Raw genomic sequence first — 18,369 nt, 5'->3', positions numbered from 1 at the left:
TAGCATTTTTAAGTTTTATTTGTCAGTGTGTTTGTTGTGCGGTGCATTTGAATTCTCACAACACGGTGGCATCCACAGAGGCGACATGCATACAACAGAAGCACTTAAATGCACACGGGTACAATTTGTAATGTTTAGCTAACTTTCGCTAACGCCAATAGGCGGGTAGCTAGTTGTGCTAGCCACCGAGCTAACACCCAACCAACCGACCATTTTGTGGGAAGTGGAGACGTTTTCATGATCGTACGAGCCAAAGGGACGCTAATGTTAGCTGGGCAGCAGGGCACACAACACCAGATGACTCATGCTCGTCACTCGAACCGTCGTCACCACCGTGTTATTATTTGTCCTATCGACATTGTTGTTGGAGAAAAACCGAAATGTAGAAAAGCCACAAACAGCGAGCCCCACGGTGCTGATAATCCGAGGTTACCAAGTTGTTGAGCGGCTTGACGAAGCAGACATCACTATTCTTAAACACGTTCAACCGAACTCGGCTGAGATACTCGTTGTCTCGAAAGTTTGCAAGTTACATGTAAAGTGTGACGTTTTTGGCCCCGCCAGTCAGAGACTAATTTGGATTTAATGAGAGCTGATAGCCTTAACTTGCAGCCTCTCCGTCGGTCACGTAAATCATTTAAGACTATGTAACGTTACATGACTTCAACGTCTGCGACCTAATGTGAAGTCCAGCCGAGCAAATCTGATCCACAATCAATACATCCATCCCCAGTCAGACTGGTACCACGTTACAAGTGGTCTGTTGACATCTGTGTTTTTAAAGATGTTGCTTTTCATAGTCAAACATGGATGTTTGACACGTGTGAGGTTCAGAAAATCCTGCCAACAATACTTGCAAATCGAAGTATAGTCATCCAGTGTAATAATTGCAAACATGACTGTAGGAGTTTAATCCTGCTAAGTGGTTGAGAAGGAAACTAGTGGAAACGTATTGTAGCACATAGTTGCATCTGAATAATTACTTTTATGATCATCATATTAGTGTCTCTTCTCTTGATTTACCAGACTTTGGCATGAAAAAAAAATGGTTGCACTCATCCTATTTTTAGCTGGTTTGTATATAATTTCCTCTTTTGTTTTCATTGTAATTTCCTCTCAGGTATGGGCGCGTGGAGAGTGTTAAAGTTCTGCGGAAGCGAGGGTCAGAGGGTGGTGTTGCAGCGTTTGTGGATTTTGTGGATATCAAAAGTGCGCAGAAGGCTCACAATGCTGTCAACAAAATGGGAGACAGGGACCTGCGGACTGACTACAATGAGCCCGGATCCGTCCCTAGTGCTGTTCGGGGCCTCGAAGACAGCTCCCCCTCGAGCAGTCGAGACGTTACAGGATTCTCTAGGGCAACAGTTGGTCCAGTGTTTGGCCCACCTGTGTCCCTTCACACCAGAGAAGGACGTTATGAACGGAGAATAGATGGGTAAGTGGACACGGCCTCCCCTTAAAATCCAGGGGATTCTAGGTATTGGATGGGTGTAAGACCTAAACACATAGCGGGGTTATTCGTGAGAGATAGATGCCTCAAGGTGGTTACACAAAGGTAATTTAGGGATTATTCCACTTTTCATCATAATCGACTTGCCATTCCCACTGGATCTAAGTATATTACCTACACAATATCATTTGGTAAGGTAACTATAATTCAAGGTTTGACATCTGGTGTGGATATTACATCTGTGAGGAATATCCAAGTGAGTTTTGGATTTATTCCATTTTTGTGGGAAACTACCTCGGGAACTTTTGGATATTTTTTAAACGTTTTTTCTCTAAAATATGGGATCTAACAGTGATTTTTTTGGGTCCTTGGAGTCGTTTGAAGATGGAAGTATATCCCTACTTTGAAGGATGCACTTTTCTCTGAAGAATCTTTACAGGTAATGCATAATCACGTCAAGGACCTTCCATCTTGGGTTGTCATTTTTTTTCTCTTGGCAACAGTTGATGGTCGGAATACTAATTTTTGCATCTGTGGATACGGCCCTGTCTGGATTTACTTTATGAACAAGTGGATAGAAGATTTTTACATTCGTCTCACACCCAAAGAAAGACAGATTAGTGTTTATCTCCATGGCTATTTAATCATTTTAGGGTGAGATTAATCACAGCCACTGTTTGTCCCAAAATATGGAAGCTATACCAAGAAGACTTTGCAAGAACACTGAGGATCCAAACCACCAGCAATCATCAAAAGTTTGTGGAGATAATCTGGTTTTTGATTGCCATGAAGAAATATGAAGGCTGCGTAAATGGGATCTAACCTCCTGGATGTATGCAGTAGGATACCCCATGATGGATGTACTGATGTGGAACCTAGCATGGATAGGTGTAGATGCCATTCATTTGGATTACTCATGAGTGGATGTAGCTGTGTAAGGCTGAGGTGAAGAAAACTCCCAAAGAAGTTGCAGAGAGCTGAAGCCTACTTTTTAAAAGTAAATTGAAACTCTCTTACAGAAAGATGAAACCTGCCAGTACACACCTGAGGGAGTCCATGGTTTGTGGAATTATGTCATCTGTACGTGCCCAAGAGGATTTTATGTGCCGTGATCATAGTGTTAAGCTGGTTAAACTACTTGACATTAACCAGTGGAATACATTTTTGGCAATTTGAATGCCATTTTAAAGCTTAACATTTGGAAAATACTACCTCCGCAAGACTGATCTAGTTGGATGTATTTTATATTTTGGCAACAAAATGCCTTTAGTCAACCTGGAATCTGCTGAATTACCCCTAAATTTAATTATCCTTTTTTATTTATTTTTTTAACAACTAATAGTTATTTATTGAGGTATGTTTCTACGTATTCCCCCCCCACATGCCCTGAATTCCATAAAGAGTTCCATCTGTGGTTGCTTTTGTTTTTATTTTTTCCATCCAGTGAAGAGAATTGAGTAGCCTAACTGTGGACTACACGTCAACAATCGACTGGCCTGGTCCTCCACAGTATTATGAAGATAACGCGCAGTGCGATTCAAGAGAACCGTCTTTGCCAAATTAGATCAGTTGATTTTTTTTTTTTCTTGGTTTTCCATTCGGGCTCTCACATTCTGACCACCTAGATTTTATTTGGATTAGTTTCAGTAACTTCTTTTCCAAAAGGTTGGTATTGCTCTGCCCTCTGCATATTTTCTTTCTCTAACTTTCCTTAGTGCTTTGTCTAATATTAGGTCTTGCACTGCTTCTAGGAAAAACAATTATACAAGAGAGGAAAACATATTTTATAAAATATTTACATACTATTTGTCATTTGTTTATGTAACTTTTTTTCCTAGCATCTCATGATGTACTATAGAGTATTAGTTTCACATTAAACACATTGATCTGACCTCTAAGGCATTTTGAAATTCCACACCACACAGTTCCTTGACCTTTAAATATTAGAGTAATGTTTAGTTTGGATATTTTCTTTTTCTCTCACCAGCAGTAGTTTATGTACAGTATGAAATCAGCCCTCTTGAACCCCCTGAGGAGACAAACATGATTTTGATTTTACAAATGAAAGTAACTGAATGAGGCAAGAACATCATTTCAGCATCGCTGAATTGTGTTTGTATGGGTAAACCTTCCATCTGCATCTGAACATTTTGGTTGTTTTGAAGAATGAAAAGTCATTTTAGGCTGCTTACAGTTTAGATATGGGTGGAGTCACATTAGTATTTACAGACGGTGCCAGTATTTTCTTTTCTTGAGGAGTTAGTTATTTATCCAGCTGTGAGGACTTAAATATTTTCCAGATCATAATAAAATTATGTATGCAGAAAATCTTGTAAACACCAAATTTTTCATATGGTGTAAACACCATATTTTTAAGAAGATGCAACATTTTATGTATTATGTTGCTGAAAAGATTAAAAAAAAATTTTGTTTTTGACAAATGTGAACTGTTCCAGTTTGATAGTAATAAATCAACTGATAAAATTTACAGTCTCATACAATTTTGCCAAAGAGAGAATCTACAGGATCTACATTAGAAATATTGTCACTGGTCTTTGTATCACTACTAAAGGGAGAGTTCGCCCAAAAATGTAAATTCACTCATTATCCACTCACCACTATGCCTATGGAGGGGTGGGCGAAGTGTTAGAGTCCAAAAAAATGCCTCCATACTCCGTCATTTACACCATGTTTTTATCCTAAATGTCCACTGTGATTTATGCACAAATGTGGCTGCAGGGAACGATATCAGAGGACATTTAGGCTAAAAACATGGTCTAAATGATGCCGTTTCGAGCGGAACTTGAATGTCGGGGCTGACAGACACTTGGATGAAACCGCACAGGTAGTATGGAGGCATTTTATGTTTTTTTAATTTTTTTATACATATGATGAATTGGTCACCATTTACTTCAATTGTATTGGATTTGGCTGCAATGCTCTTTACCCCTGAAACTTCTTAAGTGTTTTTTGGACTCAAACACTTCACCCACCCCTCCATCGGCATAGTGGTCAGTAGATAATGAGTGAATTTTAATTTTTGCGTGAACTCTCCCTTTAAGCTGCTTAAATCGATTGTGCATCTGACCACTGTCTATTAGTTATTTTTTACTTTACTAGAGATTTTAAAACATACAATTGCTGTTAATCGTTTTGTCTTTATTTGTTTGTAATCATAATTTTTCCCTCTCTCCCCTTTTCTTACTTTACAGTAGCTCAGAAACCCGTGAACGTGCATATGATCACAGCCCATATGGACACCATGACCGCAGTGGCACTTTCGACCGGCAGCGTCACTACAACACTGAATATTACCGTGATCGTTCTATGTTTGCTGCTGCTGGCCCGGGGAGCAGTGCTGTTGGGGGAAGCTTTGAGGCAACAGACCCACATTTTGACTCTAGAATTCGAGAGCCCTTCACTCTTACTAATTCAACACGACGTGACCTGTACAGAGATGACCGAGGACGACGTGTTGACAGAACCTACCATCATCGGCGAAGCCGATCGTCTCATTCCTCACAGTCAAGGCACCCTTCCCCACAACGGACCACGGGACAAACCCCCAAAACCCCTCATTCGCCTAAAAGAGCTCCTTTGTCCCCTGGTAGAGGCCCAAGATCTCGGTCCCGCAGCCGATCTTCAAGCTCTGATTCTGTCAGCAGCACCAGCAGCACGGGCAGTGGCAGGTGTGTCATTAATTTAGTCCTATTATCACTCGATGTCTAATGAGTTCACTGACATAAGCATCATAACCTATTGTTTTTAGTTTTTTAGTTTTTACTCTTTTTTTTTTTTCTTCTTATGTAACAGTGATTCAAACAGCAGCTCAAGTGATGGGTCCCGTGCACGTTCTGTTCAGTCGTCGGCTGCACACGCCCCTACTCAGTCATCAATGGGGCTGGACTCAGATGAACCACGCAGAAGCTTTGGAATTAAAGTTCAAAACTTACCAGTGCGCTCCACAGGTGCGTTTCCTTATGTTTGATATGCTCCCTCAAAGAGTTTATGAATCCATCCAAAATTCATATTTGTAATGTTAAAGGTGTGTAAAAAAAAAAAAAAGAGATACTTTCAAGTTGTCACTTTACTCATGTAGTTACAGCAAAGATCACAGCCCACAATGTTGCATTTTGTCTCACTTCAAATCCGGAGTTAGTTTAGATTTACTTTGGAAACTGAAAACATGCAAAGAATGTTTTTCTTTTGCAATTATTGCTGTCCTCGAAGTCAAAAAACCTTTTTGATTTAACTTTACCTAGCAAAATCACAACAGTTGGTCAGTAGTAGGAAGTAGGGCTGGGTGGTTGCACAAGGCAAATTTTCATTTTATTTTGCTGATATAATGGTCTGCCTCCTCAAGAATCCATTCAGCTGTGCACATGAACCTACGAATTGGCACCTCATGTATTATATTCTTTCAGTCCATTCTGACTTTGCTTGCACACTTTTAGGAAGTGTAAGAAACTGTCCCAGTCAGAATTAAGTAACTGCTTAAAGACGTATTGCTACTTCAGGCCTTACCATGGGTCAAAATACCACCCAGTACATTGCGAAGTTTACATGTGTTTACCAGTTGACACCCACATCAGAATCTGTTACAGTGTCGTGTTTCAGCAAGGAGTCAGGGATTTAAAAAAGCTTAGAGTGACAGTAAAGTGAAGCTGTACGCATAGAAAGAAGCCTGCAATATGGAAACCATTGCCCCTCTATGCACAGGTTTATCTGCAAACTGGGAACAAAGCATTTAAGTGGCACCTAAATTGGTTCATGGTTATTATATTTTGTTCTTTTAAAACCTGATGGTTTCAGTGTTTTTTCCAGAGAATGATCATGATAATGATTAGTTTTTGCTCCACAGACACAAGTTTAAAAGACGGACTCTTCCATGAATTCAAGAAACATGGGAAAGTGACCTCTGTGCAGATCCATGGAGCATCGGAGGACCGTTATGGTTTGGTGTTCTTTAGACAGCAAGAGGATCAAGAGAAAGCCCTAACTGTTTCCAAGGGAAAGCTTTTCTTTGGCATGCTTATTGAAGTCACTGCCTGGAATGGTCCTGGTAAGTGATGACAAATATACATTATTTATTGTTGCAATTCTTAGTGGTGACAGATGAATTCCCTAAATAACTTTACATAAAGCTGTTTGTGGTCCTCATGTTGGTGAACATGAGCCTGAACTTGAGTAGCATGTCGGTTATATAAATGATAGATTTCCTCCTTTCTTCAGAAACAGAGAGTGAAAATGAGTTCAGGCCCTTGGATGGGCGGATAGATGAGTTCCACCCAAAGGCCACTAGGACCCTGTTTATTGGTAACCTTGAGAAGACCACCAGTTATCAGCAACTCCTTGACATCTTTCAGCGGTTTGGAGAAATTGTGGTAAGCTGGCATTTTTGTTTACTTAACACAATTATATGAACAATTTACAATTGATGGGTTATTTCTCTAATCGTCAGTCATTTCTCCTCAAGGACATTGACATCAAGAAGGTGAATGGAGTCCCCCAGTATGCCTTTGTGCAATATTCTGATATTGGCAGTGTGTGCAAGGCCATAAAGAAGATGGATGGAGAGTATCTGGGGAGCAACAGACTAAAGGTAGGGTTATTAAATAACTGTAACACATGTCTATCTTTTCAATTTAATGTAGTTTTAATATAAAATATGAATGTTTTTCTCTTTTCTCTTGAAGCTTGGTTTTGGGAAGAGTATGCCCACAACATGTGTTTGGCTAGATGGTTTGGCAACCAACATTACAGAACAATACCTCACCCGTCATTTCTGTCGCTATGGACATGTAGTTAAGGTAATGTTTTCTCTCAACAAAGATCTTCTGCTTTTGATCTCACTGCTATTTTCAAAATTGTAAGGGTGACTTAAATTTGTCCTTCTTTTTAGGTTGTGTTTGATAGATTGAAAGGGATGGCCCTTGTCATGTACAACAACACAGATTTTGCTCAAGCAGCTGTAAGGGAGACCAAAGGCTGGAAGATTGGTGGCAATAAAATAAAGGTAAAAAATTACAACTATTTGTCTGTTAAATAAAATATACTCATTCTGCTTACTTACTTAAATGTTTGTATTTATTTGTAATAGGTGGACTTTGCAAGCCAAGAGAGTCAGATGGCGTTTTACAGATCTATGCAGGCATCTGGCCAAGACATCAGAGACTTTTATGAAATTCCTACTGAGCGAAGGTAAATTGCTGATATTGTATTTGCATGCAGTTGTCAATAGTTTATTGCAGAACTTTTGAAAAGTTCTTAAAAATTATAATAACCCGGAAATGTCACATGTATTGTTAAAAATCACAGCAATTTTGTAAAATATTAGAATATGAAACTTCAAATTATTAATTATTTACCTTAACAGAAGTCATTATTTTGCTCTTCCCATTGTATTTGTTCACTCCAGGGAGGAACGCAGACCTCCGTATCATGAATTCACAGCAGAAAGAGCATACTATGAGAACATACGAACCCCTGGCCTCTACCCCACAGAAGAGGCTCGAAGAGACTATGCTGCCCGCAGCCGAGAGCGGTTTCCTGAACTGGAACATTATCAGGGAGAACCTTTTGACCCACGTTACCATGAAGACCCAAGAGACTACAGGGACTACAGAGACCCCTTTGAGCAAGACATTCGAAAATACACATACATTCAAAGAGAGCGAGAAAGAGAGCGAGAACGCTTTGAGGCGGATCGCACTAGGTGGAGCCCCTCCCATCCAAGGCGACCTATTACTCCAACAGTATCGCCCTCTCCATCTGAGCGTGCTCCCAGAGACTCAGAGAGACGGGTTTATAGCCAGTCCTCTGAGCGAAGTGGCAGTGTGAGCTCAATGTCACCACCACACTTTGACAAATCGGAAAAGACTCCGGTGGAGCATTCTTCTAAGAGTGACAAAGCTGAAAAGAGCAGTCAACCTGATCGTTTGGCTAGTGCTGAGAAAACCAAACGTGCAAAACGAAAAGAGAAAGTTGACAAAGACAAAGCTGAGAAGGTTAAATCAAGGAAAGCAAAGGGGCAATCCCCATCCAACCCAGTACCTGAAACAGAACTTGAGGCTGGTTTTGAAGGAGGCTCTGGAAGAGGAAGGGGATCAGACCAGGATGCTCATGAGAGGCAGAAATCTAAGGGGGAGGGTGACTCGGTGTCTGGAATTCAGGTGCCAACTGCTAATCACGACTCTCTGAAAACTGAAAGATCTGAAATTAGTAAAGGAGATAATTCAGATATGGATGGGAAAAGTCGACTCAAGAAACATCTCAAGTCTGATACTGGAAGTGACGGAAAAGATTTATCAGTGGATTCAGATCGCCTTGCAGCAAGGAAAAGACGCTTTGCTGATTCTGGTGGAAAGACTGTTCATCAGAAGAGAAGCAGACATGAGGATGAGGATCAGTCCTCTGACTTAGGTACCAGTGCCACATATTTGAAAGAGTCAGACACTGATAAACACAAAGAATCACTACGAAAAGATTCAAGACTCAAAGTTGATAAAAGTAGCACTCAAAAAGATGCTCAAGAGGACCTTAGAGGACAAAGAGAGAAATCAGAGGGATCTTTGGACACTTCGGAGTCAAAACGCCATGCGGGGCACACTTCATCGAGAAGGTTTTCACATGAGGGGGTTGCAGAACAAGGCAATACAAGAGAACAAGCACACCACGTTGCTATTCAATTTGGTGGTCAGAATAGTGACACTGACAAAGGCCCCAAGAACAAGGAAGACCATGTTGACATTGACCTGTCTCAGAGTTACCGCAAGCAAATGGAGCAAAATAGACGTTTACACCAGCAGCAACAGCAGCGCGAGTCTGACAAACCTCACAAACCAGATAGTCCTCAAGGAAGTGAAATGGAGGACTTGGAGCATCGCAGTCTTGTGCATGAAGTTGGAAAGCCCCCTGAAGATGTCACGGATAATTTCCCATCTCACAAACTAAAGAAAATTGACCAATTTGACACAGACTTGGGGATAAAGAGAGAGCGGGTCTACAGGAGCTTTAGACAAAAAAGTGAAGATCCTGAATGGAACCACACCGCCTCTCCAGGACATCACCACCTCTCTCTCCATCCAGATGAGGACTTTGCGGATCCATCTCAAAAGGAGTCAAGTCGAAATGATGAAAAGATTCACCCAGATGTGGAGCTCTTATTCAAAAGGACACATAACACACAAATGAACAAACAAAACACGCCTATACTGAGTGTGGAAGAAGAGCAGCAAAAGAGATGGGAGAGCAGAGTTAAACAAGACTTGATACCTGACCTTAACTTTTCCAGAAGTCTTAGTAAAAACATCCACAATTGCAAGCGTTTGGAATATGGTATTTGGCATGACTTGGAGCCAGGAGAAGTGCGATCAGATTCTGAAGAGGACAGAGAGCCGAAACCCCACTCTCCTGTGCCCTCGACATCTGTGCCTTTTTCCGAGAGGCCAAGGGTTGACAGGTTTTCAGACCCCAAGCTAGCACAACTTGAAAGGAACAAGTTCTACTCATTTGCACTCGACCAGACTATTACACCAGATACAAAGGCTCTGCTTGAACGTGCAAAATCTCTTTCATCTTCTAGAGAGGATAACTGGTCATTTTTAGATTACGATTCTCACTTTGCAGGTTTACGCAACCGAAAAGATACTGAGAAAGTAGAATCAGCGCCAAGGCCTACACCTTCTTGGTACATGAAAAAGAAAAAGATTCGGATTGGATCTGAAGACAAACTTGAGGACAGGAAAGAAGAACCTAAGCCAGAGGAGCATGAACGGAGGGAACTATTTGCCTCCCGCTTCCTTCATAGCCCGGTATTTGAGCTGGACTCGCGACGTCTTCAACACTTGGAACGAAAACATGAAGAACCTGAGCATGCTCAAAACCAGCAACCTAGTCAGCAAGGTATAGCAGATGGTGAACTTGACTCTGGGCCAGTTGTCCTTTTCCATAGTCGTTTTTTGGAACTCACACGACTGCAACAGCAGAAGAATAAAACCCAACAGCAGCAAGAGGCAAAAGGAGACCCAATGGTCACATATAAGGGAAAAGTGCTGGTTCAAGAGCAGCAAACTTTACAGTCACCTGAAACAATAGGATCTATTATGGAGCCCGAAATTAAACCCATCAGTCCAGCTGAAGAGGTAATTTCTGAACCCAGACTCACACCTACGTCTGTCACCCAATCTGTGGTTAAGGACTTTCCTCCACCAGAAGACAAATGTGCTGCGATAAATCCAGCCCCTGATCCATATCCCCACGTGTCTTTCATAAAGGAAGAGATAAAAGAAAATAAATATGTGGTACCCATTCACCCCCCGCCAGCTGAGACATCTGAATCAGAACCTGCACCTGTTGTATCATCCGAACCCAGTCCCTCGGTGGATAGATGTAAGCTTTCTCCATTTGAAGTGAAATTGGAATTTGTTCCTGAGGATGTAAAACCTGTGGTTGCAACACCATGTCGCCGGAGTTCTCAGGATGAGCTTGTTATCAGTTTAGAACCAGAGATGGATCTTGAGATGACACAACCAGAAGTGCCTGTAGCCACTAGTCCCATACCATCTAGTTATCTAGATGAGGGGGATGTCCAGAAAGTGATACATTCCACTTGTAAAATAGTATCAGAGCCTGAGGGAGAAAATAAACTTCAAGTTAGTAAAGTGCATATTCCTTTTGATAGTGCCAAAAATGATGAGCCAGTCTCACCCCAGAAAGAGCATAAAACAAAAGAGAAAAATAAAAAATGCAAGCAATCCCCTGCTCAAGTTATTCCTGTTCCTGTCATGTCGGCCTCAGTCTCTGAGAAACAAGCTACTCGCAAAAGTGAACGCATCGACAAAGAGAAACTGAAACGTGGATCTTCCCCCAGAGCTGAATCAAGATCCACAGGCAAATCTCCTATTCATGGATCAGACCCTGATATGTTGGAGCAAAGCATATCTTTAGGCAGAGCCAGACGAAGAAATGTTAGGTCTGTGTATGCTACCCCCGTTGAAGATGATGCACCAGTTCGTTCTGGAAAAGAAATTGCAGAGTCTCCACGCTCTGCACGAAAGCGAGGCACAGACAAAGAAGCAGCACATCAACAAAACATTGAGCAGGATCCACCTGCTCCAGTCCCTGCAAATAAACGGGGCCGTCCTCCCAAAAATCGCAGACATGGTGATGATGGTACAACTATTAAAGTGGACAAACCCAAAATGGATAAAGAAACTGATTCAAATGAATCAGAAAGTGGCGAACGAGTATCAAAAGGCAAAACATCACCTCATATCACAAAGGGTTCAACAAATCAGATGTCCACAGCCTTTGGTTCTGGATTAACACGGAAGGGGGACAAAACGGAGATGACAGAGGATGACGATGAGGAAATGGATTTCACAGAGGAAGATACATTGGCCTTTCAAGATTCATCAAGTTCATGTAAAGAAGATCCATCAACTAAAGTTGACCAAACAAAAGAGGAGAAAGAAAAACAAGGAAGAGAATTGGGCAAAGAAAAAGATGTGACCAGTGAGGGTAAATCAAATGGAAAAGAGACGGATACCTCAGTCTTAGAAGAGAATCTGACCTCGGAAAAAGAAAAGATTGTTAGAGGAAAAACCAAGTTGACAAGGACTCCCAGGTCTCCTGTCCTCAAGAACCTCAAAATAAGACTAAATGTAACTGAGGTGAAAGACCTTCTTCAATTAGATGAACTTGGGTCTCAAGAAGACAGTTCAAAGTTCAAACCTGGTGAACACAGTGATCCTGTTTCAAAGTGCACTGACGCTATTAAAGGGGACGCCCATAATGTAGTAAAGGAAAATGATGATTTAGATGAAGAGGTCCTGGAAACACCAAAAAGCTTAATTTCACAGGAGCTTGAATTGGAGCAGGCTCTGAAGAACATTGCAAATCCAGACTTTCCAGGAGAACTACAAACACCAGCTGTTTCACAGGCGGAAGTAAAAAACCCAGATGAAGAAAAATCGGCCACTCCAGCTAGCGAGACAGAACTCATGGCTGCTATTTACTCGATAACCCCTGAGGATACACCTGTAACCCAGCCTCCTCCACTAAGAACAGATGTAGCATCCGAGTCTGAGATGCAAGACTTCATTCATCCTGCCAAGGAAGATGAAACGAAAACGACCACCATACAGGAGGAACCTGTTTGTCAAACCACGCCTAAAAAGGGCACCAAGGGCAGACCTAAAACGCCAAAACGGCAGAAAACCCAAAAGCAAGTAAGAAAGGATATAAAGGAAGGACCTTCTGTAAGTGAGGAACTGACAGCTACAGTAACAGAGAGCATAGCCTCTGGTGTAATGATTGTGTCTGAGACAACTCCATCAGCAGCTGCGACGGTTATTACTCCGACTGCTTGGAAACCAGAACCCGAGCCTTCCGTTGTCAAGGCTACTGATGTAAATGCAGAGTCTGAATCATCTTCTGAAGAACAAATTCAACATCTTAAATCTGCTTACCCTCTGCCTAAGAGTCCAATATGCCCAAAGCCTCTGCAGCTGCCATCTGAGTGCATCTCCCCTTCCTTGTCTCCTCTTGCAAGTAAGCCCAATATCAGACCCATGCAAACAAGTACAAGTTCTATTTCTCCTACAGATTGGCTCCCACTGTCTAAAGATGCAGGTGTCTCCACTTCACCTGTTGTGACGTTGACTTCAAAGGAAAACCCGCCTTTACCCTTAGAATCTGAAAACATGGAAAGTGAACATGGTACAAGTGACTTGAGACCAAAACTCATGAAATATAAAAACCTTTCACTGCCGGTCAGCAGTTCTTTTTCTAGTGACCTACCCTCCCTCCGAGATCAGAACCAATCTGAAAGAAATACTCAATCACCGAAAGTCATGAAATATAAAGACCTTTCACTGCCGGTCAGCAGTTCTTTTTCTAGTGACCTCCGAGATCAGAACCAATCTGAAAGTAATACTCGGTCACCGGAAGTCATGAAATATAAAGACCTTTCACTGCCGGTCAGCAGTTCTTTTTCTAGTGACCTCCGAGATCAGAACCAATCTGAAAGTAATACTCGGTCACCGGAAGTCATGAAATATAAAGACCTTTCACTGCCGGTCAGCAGTTCTTTTTCTAGTGACCTCCGAGATCAGAAACAATCTGAAAGTAATACTCTGTCACCGGAAGTCATGAAATATAAAGACCTTTCACTGCCGGTCAGCAGTTCTTTTTCTAGTGACCGCCGAGATCAGAACCAATCTGAAAGTAACACTCAGTCACCGAAAGTCATGAAATATAAAGACCTATCACTGCCGGTCAGCAGTTCTTTTTCTAGTGACCTCCGAGATCAGAAACAATCTGAAAGTAATACTCGGTCACCGGAAGTCATGAAATATAAAGACCTTTCACTGCCGGTCAGCAGTTCTTTTTCTAGTGACCGCCGAGATCAGAACCAATCTGAAAGTAATACTCGGTCACCGAAAGTCATGAAATATAAAGACCTTTCACTGCCGGTCAGCAGTTCTTTTTCTAGTGACCGCCGAGATCAGAACCAATCTGAAAGTAACACTCAGTCACCGAAAGTCATGAAATATAAAGACCTTTCACTGCCGGTTAGCAGTTCTTTTTCTAGTGACCTACCCTCCCTCCGAGATCAGAACCAATCTGAAAGTAATACTCCATCAGCTATTGTGCCAAATAAGTCACCACTACCTGATACTAGAATGGCTGCTCATTCAGCCCCGTCAGTTGTTAGACCTCCTGTCACGCTGCCATCCCCTGAGACCAAGTCTGTGATCTCCGTCATTGCATCCACTGCAACCTCTGTTATCAGTCGTGTATGTAACCCTCCTGAGCCTGAAAACAAAGTAAACATGAGTATTGGAAATCCCTGTGTGGACATGACTCTACCCAAATCTAGCTATAGGCCCAGTAAAGACGATACTGGATCATACCATGGGCAATCTGTCGGTGATGAAGGGGGAAGTGCTTCCCGTTTCATTGTTGAGAGCACCACCCTTGGTGTGGGATCCTGCCCTGGTCTGAGGGTAAATACATCTGAAGGAGTGGTTGTATTGAGCCACTCGGGCCAGAAAATAGAGGGACCTCAGCGAATTAGTGCGAAAATAAGTCAGATCCCACAAGCAACTGCTGGTGACATGGAATCTCAGCAGTTGGTGTCAATGCCCCAGATAAAACAGGAAATGTATGGTCATTCTCAGTCAGGACATCAGAAGGGGTCTTCACTGCAGGCAGATCATGGGCATCCTGGTAAGACGCAGTCCGCTTTATCTATTAAACAAGAAAGCTGTGGTTTGGAAAAGATTGAATCCACTTACCAGTCTGGACCTCAAGGAGTAGTGAAGCGTCTCACACCGGGTAACCAGCAAGTATTAGGCTACCATCAGGATTACATGCCTTTGAAACATCAAAAGAAAATGGATAGTGCTGATCCTCATAGTACTGATGGAGCTAAACCATCTTGGACATCTGCTATAAGTCCAGCTATCAGCCCCCATTTGCCCTCTCCACCGGGCAACCATGTCGGTTTTGTTTCAGCAGCTGGTGACAGAGCTCCCTCACATCTCAGTGGGGTCAAACAAGAACCACGATCTCCACGCAAGTCAGGTCATCCACACTCTACATTTACTAAAGTGTCCTCACCCATAGGCTCCTCATCCCCTAAAGGCATACCAGTGATGTTATCCACTGGACTTCCTGCCATGCAGCAGTTCATTACTGGTGTACATCATCCAGAGCAGACAGTGATCATGCCACCTCACAGTGTGCCTGGAGGCTTGGGGCGGATGTCTCCTCACTGTGTTAACCAATCAATTCCAGTGGGCCATCTTGTCCAAGATGTCCGTGTCAATACTCCACCTCTCTCTGTGATGAGCTATGGGATGCATAGTGAGCCTCTTGCGTCTCCCTGGTCTGGTCCAATGCAGCCACGGCCAGCCTCACCCCAGGCTGTTGGCAGAGAAAAGGTTCTCAAGGTAAACCCTGGTTCTTTGAGGAGTCATGATGGGGAACAGGAAGAAGCCAGACACTTCCACATGGCAGGAAGACAACCGAGCACACAGCTCAAACCGGAGACTTTGCAGTCAGATCCTCGTGGGTCATTGCGAAGTGGTGTCCAGTTGGAAACATACATGGCACCGAGAGAAATGCGTGTGCTGTTGCACCAACAGGGAGAGCGTTCAGCCCAAGACCCACATTCTGGACACATTCAAGAGATTCCCCCCCTGTCACCAAGACCCCATGTTTTGCCTAAAAGTGTGTCTGAGAAGGATATAACAAAGCCATTAGATGCAAAGAGGCCCCACTCCCCTCTTCCTAAAGATGGAGTGATGGGTATGAGACAATGTGGACCAGCAATGGCGTCTCCCCAGAGAGTACAGCTAATGCAACCAGGGCCCAGTGGTTCATTCTCAGAGTACACAGGGATGTACCCAAACCCAAGAGGCATCCATTCTCAACTACCAGAGACATCTCCTGTTAACCAGCCACCACTGAGCGTCACCCCAAATATCGTGAGTTTGTTTATGTTGTTAACATACCAGATAATTAGATACACCTAGCTAAAACTAATTTGACATTCTTGCAACAAAACCTACCTTCATCAAGATTTAATTGCATTGCACCAAGAGCCATTGCACTATTTTGTCCACCTGCTGTATATCAGTGAGGGTCGACTTCATATGAGACAAACATCTATATAATGCGAAACTGTTCAACAGCATCACAACCTGCAGTCTCAAAAATAATTATACTGTCAAGACCTTTTTAAAACAATTTCTACAGAAACTGAACATTATCACATATACATGTTCCTGTTAACAGGGTGTAAATGTGAGTTGATATCCTCATGTTACAGAAGCTGCTCATGACACAATGCTCTTATGTTGTTGAATCCTTAGGGTACAGAACTCCAGGCAAAACCAGATAGCAAGATGACGCAGCCTGCTAATATGGTGCAGTTGCTCACGGTGAGACAAGTTGTCACAATTGTTTTCAGGTTTGTTCGTCTGAATCAAAGCCGGCTTTGTCTGACAAACTTGCTTTTGTTTTGTCTCATATTTAAACAGAAATACCCCATCGTGTGGCAAGGCTTGCTGGCGCTGAAGAATGACACAGCTGCAGTCCAACTGCATTTTGTCTGTGGAAACAAAGTTTTGGCTCATCGATCACTGCCCTTACAAGAAGGAGGTGCACTGCTTAGGATTGTCCAGAGAATGAGACTAGAGGTTTCACAACTTGAGAGTGTAGCCAGAAGAATGACAGTACGTGTGTTTTAAATAACTCACATTGAGTACACCCTTGTTTTACTAAATTGAGTCTGCTAATATCATTTTATTTTTGCTAACAACTTTTTCCCATCTGCAGGGGGACAGTGAATACTGTCTTCTCCTCGCTCTACCATGTGGACGAGATCAAGACGATGTCCTGAATCAAACTCAAGCTCTTAAGGCCGCTTTTATCAACTACTTGCAGACAAAGTTGGCTGCTGGTATCATCAATATCCCCAACCCAGGTTCCAATCAGGTGAGATAGCATGGTTTATAAGTAAAGATTATTGTCTGTAATCACATTCTTTAACTTATAAAAATATTAATAATTGATATTAAAATATATTGGTGAGCTCACCCAAACGAAGACAAATGCACACTCTCAAAATACATCATATAAGAATGAAGCGCATATATAAAATCTGAGCCCTTGAAAAGAATAGAATAAAACTTAAAACCAAGTGTTCAGCTGAATTCTTTGTGCGACTTTAGTCTTATTTAAATCTCGCATCTATTTTCCATGCATGAATCATATAGATTGTTATTTACTGTTACAAACAATGCATATTACCAGATAGCAAATGTGTTGGTTCTCTATAACTTCACATGTATAATTCAGGTTTTCCCTTGTTTTTGATTTTTCAGCCCGCCTACGTGCTACAGATCTTCCCACCGTGTGAATTTTCAGAGAGCCACTTATCCCAGGTCGCCCCTGACCTCCTCAACCGGATCTCCAGCATCTCGCCACACCTCATGATTGTCATCACCTCTGTGTAACCTTCACTGCTGGGAACTGTCCCACAGATGAATGTTCTCGACGATGAGCCTCAGGAAACCAGAGGAATATGAGAATATTTTTTTTCCTGAACACAATAGGAATGTGTAGGATACACCCATCAACTCTTTTCCTTTTTTCATCAGTCTCTATTTTTTTTTTTTTTGTCACTCCTGTCTGGTATTTTTGTCCTTCTCAAAAGAACTCAGGGATGGACCGAACCAGAATCAGTCTTATTTGACCATTTCTCTGCTGTATTTCTATTTATTGGAGTTTAATTTTAATGTTCAGAGATGCTTTGAAAAAAAAATTCAGGATGTTTGATGACGAGCGTGACTATTTGGGTGGCCTTTTTCTTTTTCTGTCTTTTTTTTATTGATTGTCCTATTCATTTCTTCGCCAGAGAGGATCGTAGAGGCTGTTGTACCACAATGGCTAAAAAGACATTTCAATGTGTAATTTTAAATAATTATAAACAGACCTCCTCATCCAGGTTTTCTTTAGAGGAGGAAGAATTAACAGAGACCCTGTAGAGGACCACGTTTGTTTAACAGCTCCTTTTAATTCCACCAGCTCTGCTCATGTTCCCACTACTGACGCAGTCCCACATCCGGCACCTGTCTTTGCATTGAACAAGCTACAGTATGATTTGGGAGTTTTTGAATACAGGACTTTGTAAATATTTTAAATATTTAAACTTTGACTATGGAACTTGGACAACAGAGATTTGAACTCTGGGGAGAACCGGAGCACAGTGTGGAAAATTTTGATGGATAATGACTTTTGGGTGTAAATACTTGTAACTCAAGAAGGTTGGCAGACTCTCCAGTGGAGTCTGCTGATGGCACTTCAGATTTTGTAACTCAAATAAAACAAACTCCAGAAAATTTGAA

General features: G+C 42.1%; 1 protein-coding gene and 1 long non-coding RNA gene across 7 annotated transcripts in view; one reads left to right on the top strand and one right to left on the bottom strand.

Annotated features, from left to right (window-relative positions):
* LOC117761867 overlaps nucleotides 1-4,049 on the bottom strand; it is a 19,063-nt gene extending 15,014 nt beyond the window's left edge. The window contains exons 1-2 of the long non-coding RNA XR_004613895.1: nucleotides 3,899-4,049; nucleotides 3,277-3,284 (exon numbers count right to left, since the gene is read on the bottom strand). This is a non-coding gene — a long non-coding RNA (uncharacterized LOC117761867). The remainder of the gene's footprint in view (nucleotides 1-3,276; nucleotides 3,285-3,898) is intronic.
* si:ch1073-335m2.2 (msx2-interacting protein) overlaps nucleotides 1-18,369 on the top strand; it is an 18,894-nt gene extending 525 nt beyond the window's left edge. The window contains exons 2-16 of one of the 6 annotated variants that reach the window (XM_034585989.1): nucleotides 1,121-1,435; nucleotides 4,663-5,139; nucleotides 5,264-5,418; nucleotides 6,312-6,512; nucleotides 6,683-6,834; nucleotides 6,912-7,052; nucleotides 7,147-7,260; nucleotides 7,353-7,466; nucleotides 7,551-7,651; nucleotides 7,869-13,272; nucleotides 14,074-15,945; nucleotides 16,333-16,401; nucleotides 16,501-16,695; nucleotides 16,799-16,957; nucleotides 17,347-18,369. In XM_034585989.1, coding sequence (XP_034441880.1) covers nucleotides 1,121-1,435; nucleotides 4,663-5,139; nucleotides 5,264-5,418; nucleotides 6,312-6,512; nucleotides 6,683-6,834; nucleotides 6,912-7,052; nucleotides 7,147-7,260; nucleotides 7,353-7,466; nucleotides 7,551-7,651; nucleotides 7,869-13,272; nucleotides 14,074-15,945; nucleotides 16,333-16,401; nucleotides 16,501-16,695; nucleotides 16,799-16,957; nucleotides 17,347-17,478 — 9,601 coding nt within the window. In that variant the 3' untranslated portion in view covers nucleotides 17,479-18,369. The other 5 variants (XM_034585983.1, XM_034585985.1, XM_034585984.1 and 2 more) reach the window with 5 other exon arrangements.

The sequence above is a fragment of the Hippoglossus hippoglossus genome, chromosome 5 (assembly GCF_009819705.1).
Source record: "Hippoglossus hippoglossus isolate fHipHip1 chromosome 5, fHipHip1.pri, whole genome shotgun sequence".
Lineage (NCBI taxonomy): Eukaryota > Metazoa > Chordata > Actinopteri > Pleuronectiformes > Pleuronectidae > Hippoglossus > Hippoglossus hippoglossus.
The sequence above is the reverse complement of the archived record's forward strand: the minus strand, read 5'-3'. Positions and strand labels throughout refer to the sequence as shown.